General features: G+C 54.5%; 1 protein-coding gene across 1 annotated transcript in view; it reads right to left on the bottom strand.

Annotated features, from left to right (window-relative positions):
* The window catches only part of LOC140385698 (rac GTPase-activating protein 1-like), a 135,589-nt gene that overhangs the window by 18,510 nt on the left and 95,608 nt on the right, over window positions 1-21,471 (bottom strand). Inside the window, exons 8-9 of the mRNA XM_072468126.1 lie at window positions 6,868-6,963; window positions 1,099-1,297 (exon numbers count right to left, since the gene is read on the bottom strand). Coding sequence (XP_072324227.1) covers window positions 1,099-1,297; window positions 6,868-6,963 — 295 coding nt within the window. The remainder of the gene's footprint in view (window positions 1-1,098; window positions 1,298-6,867; window positions 6,964-21,471) is intronic.

The following is a 21,471-nucleotide window of genomic DNA, read 5'->3' as shown; positions in this document are numbered from 1 at the left end:
CCGGGCTCTCAGTGCTAACCACTGCACCACGTGCTGCCTGGATTTCAGCACGGTTAAGTGGGAAACTGCCATTACGCCGGATGGTATCGGCTGAGGCGACAGTAGCCAGCACTGACATGATGGGCCACATGGCCTGGTACTGTGTGTAACTGTGAATGAAGAGACACAGGACTGGGGACAAACCCAGTTCTGCTAAATCTGCATCAAACCTTGGTTGGAGCAGACTTGGGAACATTAAATAGTTCCTCTGGGGGATCATCCGCTCTGCTGGCAGCGCACCCACGTCCGCGCGTTTCCCGACGGGGTAGGGTGACCCACAATGGGCATCCCCAGTGGCTGGGAACAGAGAATCCCGCTTCCGGCAGGGGGAGGTGGGGGGGGGGGGGGCGGAAAGCGGGGCTGGGGGGACCGAGAATGCCGTCCTCGGTCTCCATGTTAGACAGGAGATGGTTCAGATGGTGTGGAAAAGATGATTCCAAAATGGAGAGATCACAGCCTCCAGGGAAGTTTAGAAATCTAACCTGCTCATGGGGAACACGAGACGATTGAGGGGTGACCGAATCGAGGTCTTTAAAATTAGAAGAATGTTTAAAAGGCGACACGGCTGGAGATGATGTTTCGCTCGGAGGGCAGAGTTGATGAGGCGAATGGTGTTGCGTTCTTTATGTCGATATAAACACCATTCACTCAAAAGGGATTGGGTAAATATGTGGATCAATTGATTAAATTTGGGCACATGAGAATATTTATACAAAGGTGGAGAGTTGGAAAACGTCAGTAGCAGAGCTGCGCGTGTGTGATCTGCTCACTAGCAAAAGTGAAACTGAGACTGGGTCACGATACTTACCTGTGATGCCATGCTGCAATTCCTTAAAGGCATATTACAACCAATAGAAAGCTGGATTAAAAACAGGAGGGATAGAGAGATAGGAGGAGAAGGCCCATTTGGAGCAGATAGATCAGCAGAGATGCAGATGGCCTGAATGGCTTGTTCCTGTGCTGTTAATTCCATAAACACGAAGAATAAAATCCAGTCTACAGAAAGCAGAGGATGGGAGGTTGACCACCAGGATTGTCTTGAGAGAGAAGCAGCCATACCTGTCAATGCCATGAACGTTGAGTGGAGTTTAAAGGTCACCAGAGGCTCCTTCAGCTTGCGGAGAAAATCTTTCAGCAACCCACAAACCACGTGGATGTTGGTGACTCGACTGAGCAATGGGAGGCCCTTCCCACGCACATAATTCTCTTTCAGCTCCCTCACCATTCGCTCACCACCAGGGACCCGATAAATCCCAGGCTGGCAGAGAGAGAGAGACAGCGCAGTGTCAGAACAATATATCACCCACACCAAGAATCGCAGCTTACTGCACCCTGGGCCTCAGCAATACTCACAGGGAGGCCCAAACCTCCACCTCCCGTCACCCACTCGCTCTTCCCAAAGCTCTGAGCTAATAACCCCATACACAGATCCGCTGAACCCCTCACATAGCCTTAGTGTACGACACGCAAACACACACACTCAGACACACACACACACAGACACACACTCAGACACGCACACACTCAGACACGCACACACACACTCAGACACACACACACTCAGACACGCACACACACACTCAGACACACACACACACAGACACACACTCAGACACGCACACACTCAGACACGCACACACACACTCAGACACACACACACTCAGACACGCACACACACACTCAGACACACACACACTCAGACACGCACACACACAGACACGCACACACACAGACACACACAGACACAGACACAGACAGACACGCACAGACAGACACGCACTCAGACAGACACGCACTCAGACACACACGCACTCAGACACGCACGCACTCAGACACACACGCACTCAGACACGCACTCAGACACGCACTCAGACACGCACTCAGACACGCACTCAGACACGCACTCAGACACGCACTCAGACACGCACTCAGACACGCACTCAGACACGCACTCAGACACGCACTCAGACACGCACTCAGACACGCACTCAGACACGCACTCAGACACGCACTCAGACACGCACTCAGACACGCACTCAGACACGCACTCAGACACGCACTCAGACACGCACTCAGACACGCACTCAGACACGCACTCAGACACGCACTCAGACACGCACTCAGACACGCACACACTCAGACACGCACACACTCAGACACGCACACACTCAGACACGCACACACTCAGACACGCACACACTCAGACACGCACACACTCAGACACGCACACACTCAGACACGCACACACTCAGACACGCACACACTCAGACACGCACACACTCAGACACGCACACACTCAGACACGCACACACTCAGACACGCACACACTCAGACACACACACTCAGGCACGCACTCAGGCACGCACTCAGGCACGCACTCAGGCACGCACTCAGACACGCACTCAGACACGCACTCAGACACGCACTCAGACACGCACTCAGACACGCACTCAGACACGCACTCAGACACGCACTCAGACACGCACTCAGACACGCACTCAGACACGCACTCAGACACGCACTCAGACACGCACTCAGACACGCACACACACACAGACACACTCAGACACGCACACTCAGACACGCACACTCAGACACGCACACACACACTCAGACACACACACAGACACACTCAGACACGCACACACACATTCAGACACGCACACACACATTCAGACACGCACACACACATTCAGACACGCACACACTCAGACACGCACACACTCAGACACGCACACACTCAGACACGCACACACACATTCAGACACGCACACACACATTCAGACACGCACACACACATTCAGACACGCACACACATTCAGTCACGCACACACATTCAGACACGCACACCCACTCAGACACACACACACACTCAGACACACACACACACACACTCAGACACACACACACACACACTCAGACACACACACACATACACTCAGACACACACACACATACACACTCAGACACGCACACATACACACTCAGGCACACACATTCAGACACGCACACACACTCAGACACGCACACACACGCACTCAGACATGCACACACTCAGACACACATACACACACACGCACACACATTCAGACACATTCAGACACGCACATACACTGACACGTGCACACACACAGGCAGATGCACACACCCTGACACGCACACACACCCTGACACGCACACACACCCTGACACGCACACACACCCTGACACGCACACACACCCTGACACGCACACACACCCTGACACGCACACACACCCTGACACGCACACACACCCTGACACGCACACACACCCTGACACGCACACACACCCTGACACGCACACACACCCTGACACGCACACACACCCTGACACGCACACACACCCTGACACGCACACACACCCTGACACGCACACACACCCTGACACGCACACACACCCTGACACGCACACACACCCTGACACGCACACACACCCTGACACGCACACACACCCTGACACGCACACACACCCTGACACGCACACACACCCTGACACGCACACACACCCTGACACGCACACACACCCTGACACGCACACACACACCCTGACACGCACACACACACCCTGACACGCACACACACACCCTGACACGCACACACACACCCTGACACGCACACACACACCCTGACACGCACACACACACCCTGACACGCACACACACACCCTGACACGCACACACACGCACACACGCCCTGACACGCACACACGCCCTGACACGCACACACGCCCTGACACGCACACACGCCCTGACACGCACACACGCCCTGACACGCACACACGCCCTGACACGCACACACGCCCAGACACGCACACACGCCCAGACACGCACACACGCGCAGACACGCACACACGCGCAGACACGCACACACGCTCAGACACGCACACACGCTCAGACACGCACACACACTCAGACACGCACACACACTCAGACACGCACACACACTCAGACACGCACACACACTCAGACACGCACACACACTCAGACACGCACACACACTCAGACACGCACACACACTCAGACACGCACACACACTCAGACACGCACACACACTCAGACACGCACACACACTCAGACACGCACACACACTCAGACACGCACACACACTCAGACACGCACACACACTCAGACACGCACACACACTCAGACACGCACACACACTCAGACACGCACACACACTCAGACACGCACACACACTCAGACACGCACACACACTCAGACACGCACACACACTCAGACACGCACACACACTCAGACACGCACACACACTCAGACACGCACACACACTCAGACACGCACACACACTCAGACACGCACACACACTCAGACACGCACACACACTCAGACACGCACACACACTCAGACACGCACACACACTCAGACACGCACACACACTCAGACACGCACACACACTCAGACACGCACACACACTCAGACACGCACACACACTCAGACACGCACACACACTCAGACACGCACACACACTCAGACACGCACACACACTCAGACACGCACACACACTCAGACACGCACACACACTCAGACACGCACACACACTCAGACACGCACACACACTCAGACACGCACACACACTCAGACACGCACACACACTCAGACACGCACACACACTCAGACACGCACACACACTCAGACACGCACACACACTCAGACACGCACACACACTCAGACACGCACACACACTCAGACACGCACACACACTCAGACACGCACACACACTCAGACACGCACACACACTCAGACACGCACACACACTCAGACACGCACACACACTCAGACACGCACACACACTCAGACACGCACACACACTCAGACACGCACACACACTCAGACACGCACACACACTCAGACACGCACACACACTCAGACACGCACACACACTCAGACACGCACACACACTCAGACACGCACACACACTCAGACACGCACACACACTCAGACACGCACACACACTCAGACACGCACACACACTCAGACACGCACACACACTCAGACACGCACACACACTCAGACACGCACACACACTCAGACACGCACACACACTCAGACACGCACACACACTCAGACACGCACACACACTCAGACACGCACACACACTCAGACACGCACACACACTCAGACACGCACACACACTCAGACACGCACACACACTCAGACACGCACACACACTCAGACACGCACACACACTCAGACATGCACACACACTCAGACACGCACACACACTCAGACACGCACACACACTCAGACACGCACACACACTCAGACACGCACACACACTCAGACACGCACACACACTCAGACACGCACACACACTCAGACACGCACACACACTCAGACACGCACACACACTCAGACACGCACACACACTCAGACACGCACACACACTCAGACACGCACACACACTCAGACACGCACACACACTCAGACACGCACACACACTCAGACACGCACACACACTCAGACACGCACACACACTCAGACACGCACACACACTCAGACACGCACACACACTCAGACACGCACACACACTCAGACACGCACACACACTCAGACACGCACACACACTCAGACACGCACACACACATTCAGACACGCACACACACATTCAGACACACACACACACATTCAGACACACACACACATACACATACACACTCAGACACGCACACATACACACTCAGACACGCACACATACACACGCTCAGGCACACATGCTCAGACACGCACACACACTCAGACACGCACACACACTCAGACACGCACACACACTCAGACACGCACACACACTCAGACACGCACACACACTCAGACACGCACACACACTCAGACACGCACACACACTCAGACACGCACACACACTCAGACACGCACACACACTCAGACACACACACACACATACACATACACACTCAGACACGCACACATACACACTCAGGCACACACATTCAGACACACACAGACACGCACACATACTGACACGCACACACACTCAGACACGCACACACGCACTCAGACATGCACACACTCAGACACACATACACACACGCGCACACACATTCAGACACACACACACAGACACGCACACACTCACAGACACATTCAGACACGCACACACTCACAGACACATTCAGACACGCACACACATTCAGACACGCACGCACACACACGCAGACACGTGCACACAGGCAGACACGCACACACACAGACACGCACACACACAGACACGCACACACACAGACACGCACACACACAGACACGCACACACACAGACACGCACACACACAGACACGCACACACACAGACACGCACACACAGACACGCACACACAGACACGCACACACACAGACACGCACACACAGACACACACACACACAGACACACACAGACACAGACACACACAGACACGCACACACACAGACACAGACACGCACACACGCAGACACGCAGACACGCACACACGCAGACACGCACACACACAGACAGACACGCACACACACAGACACGCACACACACAGACACGCACACACACAGACACGCACACACACAGACACGCACACACACAGACACGCACACACACAGACACGCACACACACACACACTCAGACACATACACACATTCAGACACGCACACATACGCGCACACACATTCAGACACACACAGGGACACACATTCAGACACGCACACACACAGACACGCACACATATTCAGACACGCGCACACACACACATACGCGCGCACACACACAGGCACACACTCAGACACGCACACACACACTCAGACACATGCTCACCTCCTGCAAGCCTCTCTGTTCAATTTCATTGGCACAATGGATGACCAGAGATGGGATCATGGGAACAGTCAGTGGAGCAAAATCTGCAACAGTTCCCTGGAAGAGAAGGTGTGGGTTAGTAATCCGGAAACTGACCAGTCAGCACAGAGAGCAAACTCTTTGTTAAACTCCGTTACTCAGTCGGTCCCTCCCATGGGGCCAAGCCGCTGGACATTAGCCCCGCTGGTTCCTCAAGAGGCCAGAATATTGAATCATGAGGCAGCAGGTTACATCTGACACCTCAACCAACACAAACCCAGGGTCACTGGACATGGGATGGCACGGTGATTATCACTGTCTGTGTGGAGTCTGCACATCCTCCCCGTGTGTGCGTGGGTTTCCTCCGGGTGCTCCGGTTGCCTCCCACAGCCCAAAGCTGTGCAGGTTAGGTGGAGTTACAGGAATAGGGTGGGGGAGTGGGCCCAAGGTAGATTATTCTTTCAGAGAGTCAGTGCAAACTCAATGGGCAGAATGGCCTCCTTGGGCACGGTGGGAATTCTATGGTCCTGTGGTCAGGAGTGAGGCCCCATTTCCCCCCCCACCCCCAATGGCACCGACACCGATTCTCTCCCCACCCTGCTCCCGTGACTTAGACCAACGCATTTTGCTCCAATTGAACTATAGGGAGCAGAGACTACGGATCTGAAACGTCACCTGACCTCACTCCAACCTCAGCTGCTACAGCCCCTCACCCTCTCCGACGGTTCAACCTGCTCCCGACCAGCGTCCCACATTCCTCCCTTTTCCTGACCAATTACCTCGGACCTGCGCTGGCTCCTGGTTAAGCAATGCTTTGCTTTTTAAAGTTCTCAACCTTGTTTCCAAATCCCGCCAGGATCTCTCCACGAGGCATCGCCATGGTTACCCTCCAACCCTACAATCCTCAGTCTCCAACTTAGGCCTCTGGAATATCCTGGATTTCCATAGTTTCCCCGGAGCTGCTCTGGAATAAACTCCTGACCCCCTCTCCCTCTCCTCATGGTGCATCTTCAAATCTACTCCCCCCCCCCCCCCCCCCCCCCCCCCCCACCCCCCCAGTCCGAATATCTCCTGATCAGGAAGGAAATAAAAACAGAAAATGCTGGATCAACTCGGCAGGTCTGGCAGCACCTGTGGAGAGAGACGGAGTTAACGAGACAGAGTGCAGCAGGGAAATGGGAGTCCAGGCTCGGAGTTCGGGAAGTGGGGAGAGCTCTGGAAAGGGGGGGGCTCCTTTAGGTTAGCCTTTTGTTATCTTTCCACACAGAGGAATTTCAGATGTTGTATTATTTATTGTGTCCAGATTTTTCTATCTTTCTCACCCTGGAGGACTGGTCCTGACTCTATCTCAGGGAAAGGAGCTGGTTGCGGGTGTAGAATCGGGTAAGCTCTTCTCTCTCCCAAAGATTTAAAACTATACACAACTTGGTGGTGAAGTTAATACAAAATGTTTTTAAAAAAGGAAAATAAGATAAAAAGTCGTAAATTCAAACACATTAAGGACGGATGATGCGTCAAGGCTGCAGCAAGTGGGATATCCTGGATTACATTACGATCCAGGCCAAACACGGTGCCTGTGGCTGGAGGACCATTGGCCCAGTCACTGAGCTGGAGGCTGATCTGCGGACACTGAATCAGCTCAGTCATTGAGCTGGAGGCTGATCTGCGGACACTGACATCAGCTCACTCACTGAGCTGGAGACTGATCTGCGGTCACTGACATCAGCTCAGTCACTGAGCTGGAGACTGATCTGCGGACACTGAATCAGCTCAGTCACTGAGCTGGAGGCTGATCTGCGGACACTGACATCAGCTCAGTCACTGAGCTGGAGGCTGGTCTGCGGACACTGAATCAGCTCAGTCACTGAGCTGGAGGCTGATCTGCGGACACTGAATCAGCTCAGTCACTGAGCTGGAGGCTGATCTGCGGACACTGAATCAGCTCAGCCATTGAGCTGGAGGCTGATCTGCGGACTCTGACATCAGCTCACTCACTGAGCTGGAGACTGATCTGCGGACACTGAATCAGCTCAGTCACTGAGCTGGAGGCTGATCTGCGGACACTGACATCTGCTCAGTCACTGAGCTGGAGGCTGATCTGCGGACACTGAATCAGCTCAGTCACTGAGCTGGAGGCTGATCTGCGGACACTGAATCAGCTCAGTCACTGAGCTGGAGGCTGATCTGCGGACACTGAATCAGCTCAGTCACTGAGCTGGAGGCTGATCTGCGGACACTGAATCAGCTCAGTCACTGAGCTGGAGGCTGATCTGCGGACACTGAATCAGCTCAGTCACTGAGCTGGAGGCTGATCTGCGGACACTGAATCAGCTCAGTCACTGAGCTGGAGGCTGATCTGCGGACACTGAATCAGCTCAGTCACTGAGCTGGAGGCTGATCTGCGGACACTGAATCAGCACAGTCACTGAGCTGGAGGCTGATCTGCGGACACTGAATCAGCTCAGTCACTGAGCTGGAGGCTGATCTGCGGACACTGAATCAGCTCAGTCACGGAGCTGGAGGCTGATCTGCGGACACTGAATCAGCTCAGTCACTGAGCTGGAGACTGATCTGCGGACACTGAATCAGCTCAGTCACTGAGCTGGAGACTGATCTGCGGACACTGAATCAGCTCAGTCACTGAGCTGGAGGCTGATCTGCGGACACTGAATCAGCTCAGTCACTGAGCTGGAGGCTGATCTGCGGACACTGAATCAGCTCAGTCACTGAGCTGGAGACTGATCTGCGGACACTGAATCAGCTCAGTCACTGAGCTGGAGGCTGATCTGCGGACACTGAATCAGCTCAGTCATTGAGCTGGAGGCTGATCTGCGGACACTGACATCAGCTCACTCACTGAGCTGGAGACTGATCTGCGGTCACTGACATCAGCTCAGTCACTGAGCTGGAGGCTGATCTGCGGACACTGAATCAGCTCAGTCACTGAGCTGGAGGCTGATCTGCGGACACTGACATCAGCTCAGTCACTGAGCTGGAGGCTGGTCTGCGGACACTGAATCAGCTCAGTCACTGAGCTGGAGGCTGATCTGCGGACACTGAATCAGCTCAGTCACTGAGCTGGAGGCTGATCTGCGGACACTGAATCAGCTCAGTCACTGAGCTGGAGGCTGATCTGCGGACACTGAATCAGCTCAGTCACTGAGCTGGAGGCTGATCTGCGGACACTGAATCAGCTCAGCCATTGAGCTGGAGGCTGATCTGCGGACTCTGACATCAGCTCAGTCACTGAGCTGGAGACTGATCTGCGGACACTGAATCAGCTCAGTCACTGAGCTGGAGGCTGATCTGCGGACACTGAATCAGCTCAGTCACTGAGCTGGAGGCTGATCTGCGGACACTGACATCTGCTCAGTCACTGAGCTGGAGGCTGATCTGCGGACACTGACATCAGCTCAGTCACTGAGCTGGAGGCTGATCTGCGGACACTGAATCAGCTCAGTCACTGAGCTGGAGGCTGATCTGCGGACACTGAATCAGCTCAGTCACTGAGCTGGAGGCTGATCTGCGGACACTGAATCAGCTCAGCCATTGAGCTGGAGGCTGATCTGCGGACTCTGACATCAGCTCAGTCACTGAGCTGGAGACTGATCTGCGGACACTGAATCAGCTCAGTCACTGAGCTGGAGGCTGATCTGCGGACACTGACATCTGCTCAGTCACTGAGCTGGAGGCTGATCTGCGGACACTGAATCAGCTCAGTCACTGAGCTGGAGGCTGATCTGCGGACACTGAATCAGCTCAGTCACTGAGCTGGAGGCTGATCTGCGGACACTGAATCAGCTCAGTCACTGAGCTGGAGGCTGATCTGCGGACACTGAATCAGCTCAGTCACTGAGCTGGAGGCTGATCTGCGGACACTGAATCAGCTCAGTCACTGAGCTGGAGGCTGATCTGCGGACACTGAATCAGCTCAGTCACTGAGCTGGAGGCTGATCTGCGGACACTGAATCAGCTCAGTCACTGAGCTGGAGGCTGATCTGCGGACACTGAATCAGCTCAGCCATTGAGCTGGAGGCTGATCTGCGGACTCTGACATCAGCTCAGTCACTGAGCTGGAGACTGATCTGCGGACACTGAATCAGCTCAGTCACTGAGCTGGAGGCTGATCTGCGGACACTGACATCTGCTCAGTCACTGAGCTGGAGGCTGATCTGCGGACACTGACATCAGCTCAGTCACTGAGCTGGAGGCTGATCTGCGGACACTGAATCAGCTCAGTCACTGAGCTGGAGGCTGATCTGCGGACACTGAATCAGCTCAGTCACTGAGCTGGAGGCTGATCTGCGGACACTGAATCAGCTCAGCCATTGAGCTGGAGGCTGATCTGCGGACTCTGACATCAGCTCAGTCACTGAGCTGGAGACTGATCTGCGGACACTGAATCAGCTCAGTCACTGAGCTGGAGGCTGATCTGCGGACACTGACATCTGCTCAGTCACTGAGCTGGAGGCTGATCTGCGGACACTGAATCAGCTCAGTCACTGAGCTGGAGGCTGATCTGCGGACACTGAATCAGCTCAGTCACTGAGCTGGAGGCTGATCTGCGGACACTGAATCAGCTCAGTCACTGAGCTGGAGGCTGATCTGCGGACACTGAATCAGCTCAGTCACTGAGCTGGAGGCTGATCTGCGGACACTGAATCAGCTCAGTCACTGAGCTGGAGGCTGATCTGCGGACACTGAATCAGCTCAGTCACTGAGCTGGAGGCTGATCTGCGGACACTGAATCAGCTCAGCCATTGAGCTGGAGGCTGATCTGCGGACACTGAATCAGCTCAGTCACTGAGCTGGAGGCTGATCTGCGGACACTGAATCAGCACAGTCACTGAGCTGGAGGCTGATCTGCGGACACTGAATCAGCTCAGTCACTGAGCTGGAGGCTGATCTGCGGACACTGAATCAGCTCAGTCACTGAGCTGGAGGCTGATCTGCGGACACTGAATCAGCTCAGTCACGGAGCTGGAGGCTGATCTGCGGACACTGAATCAGCTCAGTCACTGAGCTGGAGACTGATCTGCGGACACTGAATCAGCTCAGTCACTGAGCTGGAGACTGATCTGCGGACACTGAATCAGCTCAGTCACTGAGCTGGAGGCTGATCTGCGGACACTGAATCCGCTCAGCCATTGAGCTGGAGACTGATCTGCGGACACTGAATCAGCTCAGTCACTGAGCTGGAGGCTGATCTGCGGACACTGAATCAGCTCAGTCACTGAGCTGGAGGCTGATCTGCGGACACTGAATCAGCTCAGTCACTGAGCTGGAGGCTGATCTGCGGACACTGAATCAGCTCAGTCACTGAGCTGGAGGCTGATCTGCGGACACTGACATCAGCTCAGTCACTGAGCTGGAGGCTGATCTGCGGACACTGAATCAGCTCAGTCACTGAGCTGGAGGCTGATCTACAGACACTGAATCAGCTCAGTCACTGAGCTGGAGGCTGATCTGCGGACACTGACATCAGCTCAGTCACTGAGCTGGAGGCTGATCTGCGGATACTGACATCAGCTCAGTCATTGAGTTGGAGGCTGATCTATGAACACGGACATCAGGGAGGGAGAGTTATCTGGCCAATTGGTTTCAGGAGTCGGTAACACCCCTTGGACAGGCCGGTGATCAGGGAGAGAGAGTGAGGCAGGTAAGGGGACTTTGTGAGGTTCTCTCACTGGTTAGAATGAGAGTGGGGCCAGAAGGTGGATGAGTTGACCTGACCATGGCACCATGGTACAGGAAGCCATTCAAGTGACAGGAGCAAACAGGAATGAAGTCGCAGCAAGGCCTGGGGAATTGATACCAGTCGCTGCCAGGGTCCAGACAGCTGTGTTGTCCGCCCAGTGCCATGGTTCGGGCCATGTGCTCGGGGCTGGAGGGGAACTTGCAGTGGGAGGATCCTGTTGCTGTGGTTCATGTAAGCCATGCCACAGGTAGAACGAGGAAAGAGGTTCTACATGGAGAGTGTGAAGAGCCAGGCGTCACATTAAAAAGCAGAATCCCAAAAGGTTACAATCTCTGGATTATTACCGGAGCTTTTTGCAAATTTGCATCAGGTGCATAAAATCAGCGAGATGAATACAAGGCTCAAAGACTGGTTGTTGAGAAGAGGGTTCTGCTGGCGGGTCACTGGAGTCTGTCCGGAGAAAGTGGGGGCTGGGACGCTGGGGCAGTCGACACCTGAATGGTGCTGAGAGCAGTGACTTGGGGAGTCACATAACTAGGAAAGTAGAGAGAGGATTTTAAACTAAACAGTTGAGGTAAAGGGTCAAATACAGAAAGATGTGGCATATCAAAGAGTAACGATATAAAAACATTGCAGCAATATCTGTAAACCAAGAGGTGGAAAGGAGAGGGGAACTTGGTGAAATTGCAATCTCTGGGGAAGCGGTCCTGAGCAAATTGATGGAGCTGCGGCCTGACAGGCCCCAGGGTCCTGATGGACTTCATCCCAGAGTCTTCAAAGAGGCGGCCAATCAGCTTGTAGAAGTGTTGGTGTTAATGTTCCAAAATTCACCCCATTCCAAAAACGTTCCATCCGACTGGAAAGTAACAAATATAACCCCTCTATTCAAGAAGGGAGGGAGGCAGAAAACAGGAAACCCTGTCCCAGGGAGTGAGACACCCGTCATGGGGAAGGTGTTCGAATCGATCATTGAGGAGGTTACAGCTGGGCACTTAGAAAAACCCTAATCGAAAAACCCTAATCGGGAAGAGACAGCGCGATTGTGTGACAGGGAAATCATGTCTAACCAATTTAATGGAGTTGATTTGAAGGAGTAACATGCCCTGTAGATAAAGGGGACCCTGTAGTTGTACTGTACTTGGATTTCCAGAAGGTATTTGATAAGGTGCCCATGATTAACATAGGAATTTCAGAGATATTGTAGTCATTATTGTGTCCTATTTTGCTCTCCTTATGAGGAAGGATGTAGTGGCATTGGAGACAGTTCAGAGGCGGTTCACCAGATTGATTGCGGGGATGTATTTTGATGTATTTTGGGCTTATACAGTGCTAAACATTTTTCTAACACAGTATGTAGATTGTCCGACCAGAGGAGGGGCAATATTGGATTTAGTACTGGGTAATGAACCAGGGCAAGTGATAGATTTGTTAGTGGGGGAGCATTTTGGAGATAGTGACCACAATTCTGTGACTTTCACTTTAGTAATGGAGAGGGATAGGTACGTGCAACAGGGCAAGGTTTACAATTGGGGTAGGGTAAATACGATGTTGTCAGACAAGAATTGAAGTGCATAAGTTGGGAACATAGGCTGTCAGGGAAGGACACAAGTGAAATGTGGAACTTGTTCAAGGAACAGGTGCTACGTGTCCTTGATATGTATGTCACTGTCAGGCAGGGAAGAGATGGTCGAGTGAGGGAACCATGGTTGACAAGAGAGGTTGAATGTCTTGTTAAGAGGAAAAAGGAGACTTGTGTAAGGCTGAGGAAACAAGGTTCAGACAGGGCATTGGAGGGATACAAGATAGCCAGGAGGGAACTGAAGAAAGGGATTAGGAGAGCTAAGAGAGGGCATGAACAATCTTTGGCGGGTAGGATCAAGGAAAACCCCAAGGCCTTTTAAACATATGTGAGAAATATGAGAATGACTAGAGCGAGGGTAGGTCCGATCAAGGACAGTAGCGGGAGATTGTGTATTGAGTCTGAAGAGATAGGAGAGGTCTTGAACGAGTACTTTTCTTCTGTATTTACAAATGAGAGGGGCGATATTGTTGGAGAGGACAGTGTGAAACAGATTGGTAAGCTCGAGGAAATACTTGTTAGGAAGGAAGATGTGTTGGGCATTTTGAAAACTTGAGGATAGACAAGTCCCCCGGGCCTGACGGGATATATCCAAGGATTCTATGGGAAGCAAGAGATGAAATTGCAGAGCCGTTGGCAATGATCTTTTCGTCCTCACTGTCAACAGGGGTGGTACCAGGGGATTGGAGAGTGGCGAATGTCGTGCCCCTGTTCAAAAAAGGGACTAGGGATAACCCTGGGAATTACAGGCCAGTTAGTCTTACTTCGGTGGTAGGCAAAGTAATGGAAAGGGTACTGAAGGATAGGATTTCTGAGCATCTGGAAAGACACTGCTTGATTAGGGATAGTCAGCACGGATTTGTGAGGGGTAGGTCTTGCCTTACAAGTCTAATTGAATTCTTTGAGGAGGTGACCAAGCATGTGGATGAAGGTAAAGCAGTGGATGTAGTGTACATGGATTTTAGTAAGGCATTTGATAAGGTTCCCCATGGTAGGCTTATGCAAAAAGTAAGGAGGCATGGGATAGTGGGAAATTTGGCCAGTTGGATAACGAACTGGCTAACCGATAGAAGTCAGAGAGTGGTGGTGGATGGTAAATATTCAGCCTGGATCCCAGTTACCAGTGGCGTACCGCAGGGATCAGTTCTGGGTCCTCTGCTGTTTGTGATTTTCATTAATGACTTGGATGAGGGAGTTGAAGGGTGGGTCAGTAAATTTGCAGACGATACGAAGATTGGTGGAGTTGTGGATAGTGAGGAGGGCTGTTGTCCGATGCAGTCAGAGTTAAACGCCTGGGTTAGTGCGTATGACTGCTGCAGTAGTGTTTTTTTAAATCCTGGTCTGCAAGGCAGCTAGGCGTTTTGGCAGCCTGATACGCAATTAAAGCATCATAAAAGTTTGGGCTGATGGTCTTTTATATGAACAGTGTTCCCTGCAGAATAGTTAAGCTCCTGAAGAAATACAGCCAGAGATAGTATGCATTGTTCTGACAGGGGTCAGGTCTCCTTTCTTACAAGCAGCCTCAAAAAATCTCTCTTCCTCAAAGTAGAGCATCCAGAATTTCTGAGTGCTAACTGGATTACCCAATTCTTTTCTTTCCAATTAAGGGGCAATTTCGGGTGGCCAATCCATCTACCCTGCACATCTTTGGGTTGTGGGGGTGAGGCCCACACAGACACGGGAGAATGTGCAAACTCCACACGGACAGTGACCTGAGGCCAGGATCGAACCTGGGACCTTGGCACCATGAGGCAGCAGTGCTAAACATTTTAGAGTCCATTAGTAAAGATGAGATCGCGGAGTACTTGGAAGTGCATGATAAAATAGGACTGAATCAGCACGGCTTTGTCAAGGGGAGGTCGTGTCTGACAAATCCGTTAGAGTTCTTTGAGGAAGTAACAAGGAAGTTACACTCCTGACTTGTACCTTGTCGATGGTGGACAAGCTATGTTATTGTGTCACTGTATGATTAGCATTGTTTCAGGGATAATTATAAGCTATTTCCTTGTGTGATGTTAAAGATATTTTAATCCCCAAGTGGGGAAATTCTCCATCTGTGGGTCGGAGGAGGTCTTCCACAGAACGTGGGAGCCATTCACTCAGTTGTTTAAAGACCTGTTTGTAGCCAACAACTGGGAGGCAAAAGAGCAGGAGGGGGTCGTCATGACACAGTGAGGAAGAATGGGGGTGGGGTGGGGGGGGGGGGGGGGGAGACATGGAACTCAACCAAGCCCAACAAGAGAAACAGGATTGGATTGGATTTGTTTATTGTCACGTGTACCGAGGTACAGTGAAAAGTATTTTTCTGCGAGCAGCTCAACAGATCATTAAATGCATGGGAAGAAAAGAAAATATATAATAGGGCAATACGGTAGCATTGTGGATAGCACAATTGCTTCACAGCTCCAGGGTCCCAGGTTCGATTCCGGCTTGGGTCACTGTCTGTGCGGAGTCTGCACATCCTCCCCGTGTCTGCGTGGGTTTCCTTCGGGTGCTCCGGTTTCCTCCCACAGTCCAAAGATGTGCAGGTTAGGTGGATTGGCCATGATAAATTGCCCTTAGTGTCCAAAATTGCCCTTAGTGTTGGGTGGGGTTACTGGGTTATGGGGATAGGGTGGAGGTGTTGACCTTGGGTAGGGTGCTCTTTCCAAGAGCCGGTGCAGACTCGATGGGCCGAATGGCCTCCTTCTGCACTGTGAATTCTATGATAATCTATTGTGGTAGTATGTATTGGGGGTCATGTGGGACTGGAAGCCCTAATGTCATTGGCTGACAGATCCCGGGTCCTGGTTGGCCGTTGACCTCATGCTCCGCCCTGAAGGCGAAGTATAAGAAGCCGGCGCCTTCCCCCGCAGGCCAGTTTACTATCGGGCTGCTGGGGAACAGACACGCTTAATAAAGCCTCATCGACTTCACTCTATTCGTCTCACGGAGTCTTTGTGCGCCACAATTTATTAAGCGTGTCTAAAAAGGACTATGGAGCTCAGGATCATTCCAGAATGCCTGAGGATCAGCCCCCACGCAGTGAATGCGGCAGCAGCCTTCAAACACTGGCAGACTTGCTTCGAGGCCTACATCACATCGACCACAGGCCGAGTCTCAGACGAACAAAAACTGCAGGTCCTGCACTCGAGGGTGAGCACGGAGATTTTCACCCTCATTGAAGACACCCGCGATTTCCAGACGGCGTTCGCAGCACTGAGAAGTCTCTACGTTCGCCCAGTTAACCAAATCTACGCTCGCTACCAGCTCGCGACGAGACGGCAAGCTCCCGGAGAATCGATGGACGAGTTCTACGCCGCGCTGCTGATTTTGGGACGAGCCTGCAGCTGCCCGTCGGTGAACGCAAACGAACATACGGACATGTTAATGCGCGATGCTTTTGTTGCAGGTATACAATCCTCCCAAATCCGCCAAAGACTTCTAGAAAAAGAGTCACTAGGACTCTCAGAGGCACGGGCCCTGGCAGCCTCGCTGGACGTAGCCGCGCGTAATACCCGCGCCTACGGCCCCGACCGCGCGGCAGGCCATTGGGCCCCGTACGTACCCGCCGCGGCAAACCCCCTACACCCCCCCCCGGACACCCCACAGGCTTGCGCAGTCCAAACGCCGAGTCGCACCGGGGGCGCCCGCTGTTATTTCTGCGGCCAGGCGAAGCACCCCCGACAACGCTGTCCGGCCCGCGCAGCCATCTGCAAAAGCTGCGGGAAAAAGGGCCACTATGCGGTGGTGTGCCGGTCCCGCGTGGTCGCCGCCGTCCCGGGAGAACAGGGAGCCCTACAGGCAGTCTATGCCTCCCAACCCCCCCCAGCACGCCATGTGCGACCCCCAGGCGCCGCCATTTTGGGTCCCGACCACCGCGGCCCCGGGAGAACTGGGAGCCCTGCACGCCGCCTACGCCCCCCAACCCCCCTCCCCGCAGCCCATGTACGACCCGCCGCCGGCGCTCCCGATTTGGGTGCCGGCCAACACTCTCCACGGAGAGGAAGGGGTTTTTCGTATCCCGAACGCCACCCTCACCCCCGTCCCGCGCCCCACGCCTGACCCGCCAGCGCCGCCGACCTGGGCCCTCGCCCCCGTCCCGCGCCCCACGCCTGACCCGACAGCGCCGCCGACCTGGGCCCTCGCCCCCGTCCCGCGCCCCACGCCTGACCCGCCGACCTGGGTCCTCGCCCCCGTCCCGCGCCCCACGCCTGACCCGCCGACCTTGGCCCTCGCCCCCGTTCCGCGCCCCACGCCTGACCCGCCGACCTGGGCCCTCACCCCCGTCCCGCGCCCCACGCCTGACCCGCCGGCAATACAACTTACCTGGACCCCGATCTCCGTCCCCGGCGAGGGACCTCCTCACGGTCCCAGCGCTCGCAGTACTGACCTGCCGGCCTTGGCCCCGAACACCGCGGTCCCCAGCGAGGGAGCTCCGCTCGGTCCTAGCGCCCGCGGCCCCGGAACTCCGCGCGGTCCTAGCGCCCCCCAGCACTCAATGTGCGACCCGCAGACGCCGCCATTTTGGGTCCCGACCACCACGAGGGGAGGAGGGGCCCCGCCATCTTGGACCGCCCCCGACCTGTACGACGCATGGGGGCGGCCATTTTGTCCACCCCCGACGCCATCTTGTGACCCCTCATCTACGGGCGAGGTATGGGGGTGGCCATTTTGTCCATCCCCGACGCCATCTTGGACGGCAACAACGGACCCCACCCCACTACTACAACCACGGCTCGCTTCGGTTACACTCGATCAGGCTCGGCCCCGGACTCTCCAGACGACGACGACAACGGTCCTAATTAACGGCCACGAGACGCCATGCCTAGTCGACTCCGGGAGCACGGAAAGTTTTATACATCCCGACACGGTAAGACGCTGTTCCTTAACTACCTACCCCAGCGCACAAAAGATTTGCCTAGCTGCAGGATCCCACTCCGTACAGATCCAGGGATTCTGCATAGTTACCCTAACGGTACAGGGGAGGGAATTCAAAAACTACAAACTTAACGTCCTTCCCCAACTCTGTGCCCCCACCTTGCTGGGCTTAGATTTTCAATGCAATCTACAGAGCCTTACGTTCAAATTCGGCGGCCCCATACCCCCACTCACTATCTGCGGCCTCGCCACCCTCAAGGTGCAACCCCCGTCCTTGTTTGCGAACCTCACCCCGGATTGCAAACCCGTCGCCACTAGGAGCAGACGGTACAGCGCCCAGGACCGGACCTTCATTCGCTCCGAAGTCCAGCGGCTACTAAAGGAGGGCATAATCCAGGCCAGCAATAGTCCCTGGAGAGCGCAGGTGGTAGTAGTGAAGACAGGGGAGAAACAAAGGATGGTCATTGACTATAGCCAGACCATCAACAGGTACACACAACTAGACGCGTACCCTCTCCCCCGCATATCCGACATGGTCAATCGGATTGCCCAGTATAAAGTCTTCTCCACCGTGGACCTCAAGTCCGCCTACCATCAGCTCCCCATCCGCCCAAGTGACCGCAAGTACACAGCCTTCGAGGCAGACGGGCGATTATACCACTTCCTAAGGGTCCCTTTTGGCGTCACAAACGGCGTCTCGGTCTTCCAACGGGAAATGGACCGAATGGTTGATCAACATGGGTTACGGGCCACGTTCCCGTACCTCGACAATGTAACCATCTGCGGCCACGATCAGCAGGACCACGACGCCAACCTCCAAAAATTCCTCCAGACTGCCAAAGCCTTGAACCTCACGTACAACGAGGACAAGTGCGTTTTTAGCACCGATCGGCTAGCCATTCTGGGCCACATAGTGCGCAATGGGATAATAGGCCCCGACCCCGAACGTATGCGCGCACTCATGGCATTTCCCCTCCCGCACTGCCCAAAAGCCCTGAAACGCTGCCTGGGGTTCTTTTCATACTACGCCCAGTGGGTCCCCCAGTACGCAGACAAGGCCCGCCCCCTAATACAGACCACGACTTTCCCGCTGTCGACAGAGGCTTGCCAGGCTTTCAGCCGCATCAAAGCGGACATCGCAAAGGCCACGATGCGCGCCATCGACGAGTCCCTCCCCTTCCAGGTCGAGAGCGACGCCTCTGACGTAGCTCTCGCGGCTACCCTTAACCAAGCGGGCAGACCCGTGGCCTTCTTCTCCCGAACCCTCCATGCCTCAGAAATCCGCCACTCCTCAGTGGAAAAGGAAGCCCAAGCCATAGTGGAGGCTGTGCGACATTGGAGGCATTACCTGGCCGGCAGGAGATTCACTCTCCTCACTGACCAACGGTCGGTAGCCTTCATGTTCGATAATGCACAGCGGGGCAAGATCAAGAACGACAAGATCTTGCGGTGGAGGATCGAACTCTCCACCTTCAACTATGAGATCTTGTACCGGCCCGGAAAGCTGAACGAGCCGTCTGATGCCCTATCCCGCGGGACATGTGCCAACGCACAAATTGACCGCCTCCAAGCCCTCCACGAGGACCTCTGCCACCCGGGGGTCACTCGGTTTTACCACTTCATCAAGTCCCGCAATCTCCCATACTCCTTAGAGGAGGTCCGTACAGTCACAAGAGACTGCCACATCTGCGCAGAATGCAAACCGCATTTTTTCAGGCCAGATGGAGCGCACCTGATTAAGGCTTCCCGTCCCTTTGAACGCCTCAGTCTCGATTTCAAAGGGCCCCTCCCCTCCACCGACCGCAACGCGTATTTCCTTAATGTAGTGGACGAATACTCCCGCTTCCCTTTTGCCATTCCCTGCTCCGACATGACCGCGGCCACAGTCATTAAAGCCCTGAACAGCATATTCACACTGTTCGGTTATCCCGCATACGTCCACAGCGACAGGGGGTCCTCCTTCATGAGTGACGAGCTGCGCCAGTTCCTGCTCAGCAAGGGTATAGCTTCAAGCAGGACGACCAGCTACAACCCCCGGGGGAACGGGCAAGTAGAAAGGGAGAACGGCACGGTCTGGAAGGCCGTCCTACTGGCCCTACGGTCCAGGGATCTCCCAGTTTCACGGTGGCAGGAGGTCCTCCCGGACGCTCTCCATTCCATCCGGTCGCTATTATGTACGAGCACTAATCAAACGCCTCACGAGCGTCTCCTTGTCTTCCCTAGGAGGTCCTCCTCTGGAACGTCGCTGCCGACCTGGCTGGCGGCCCCAGGACCCATCCTGCTCCGAAAGCACGTGCGGGCACATAAGGCGGACCCGTTGGTCGAAAGGGTTCACCTCCTCCACGCAAACCCCCAGTACGCCTACGTGGAGTACCCCGACGGCCGACAGGACACGGTCTCCCTGCGGGATCTGGCGCCCGCCGGCACCACGCACACCCCCCCGGCACCA

Source organism: Scyliorhinus torazame, chromosome 2 (genome assembly GCF_047496885.1).
Source record: "Scyliorhinus torazame isolate Kashiwa2021f chromosome 2, sScyTor2.1, whole genome shotgun sequence".
Classification (NCBI taxonomy): domain Eukaryota; kingdom Metazoa; phylum Chordata; class Chondrichthyes; order Carcharhiniformes; family Scyliorhinidae; genus Scyliorhinus; species Scyliorhinus torazame.
Note: the sequence above shows the minus strand (reverse complement) of the source record. Positions and strands in the feature narration are given on the sequence as shown.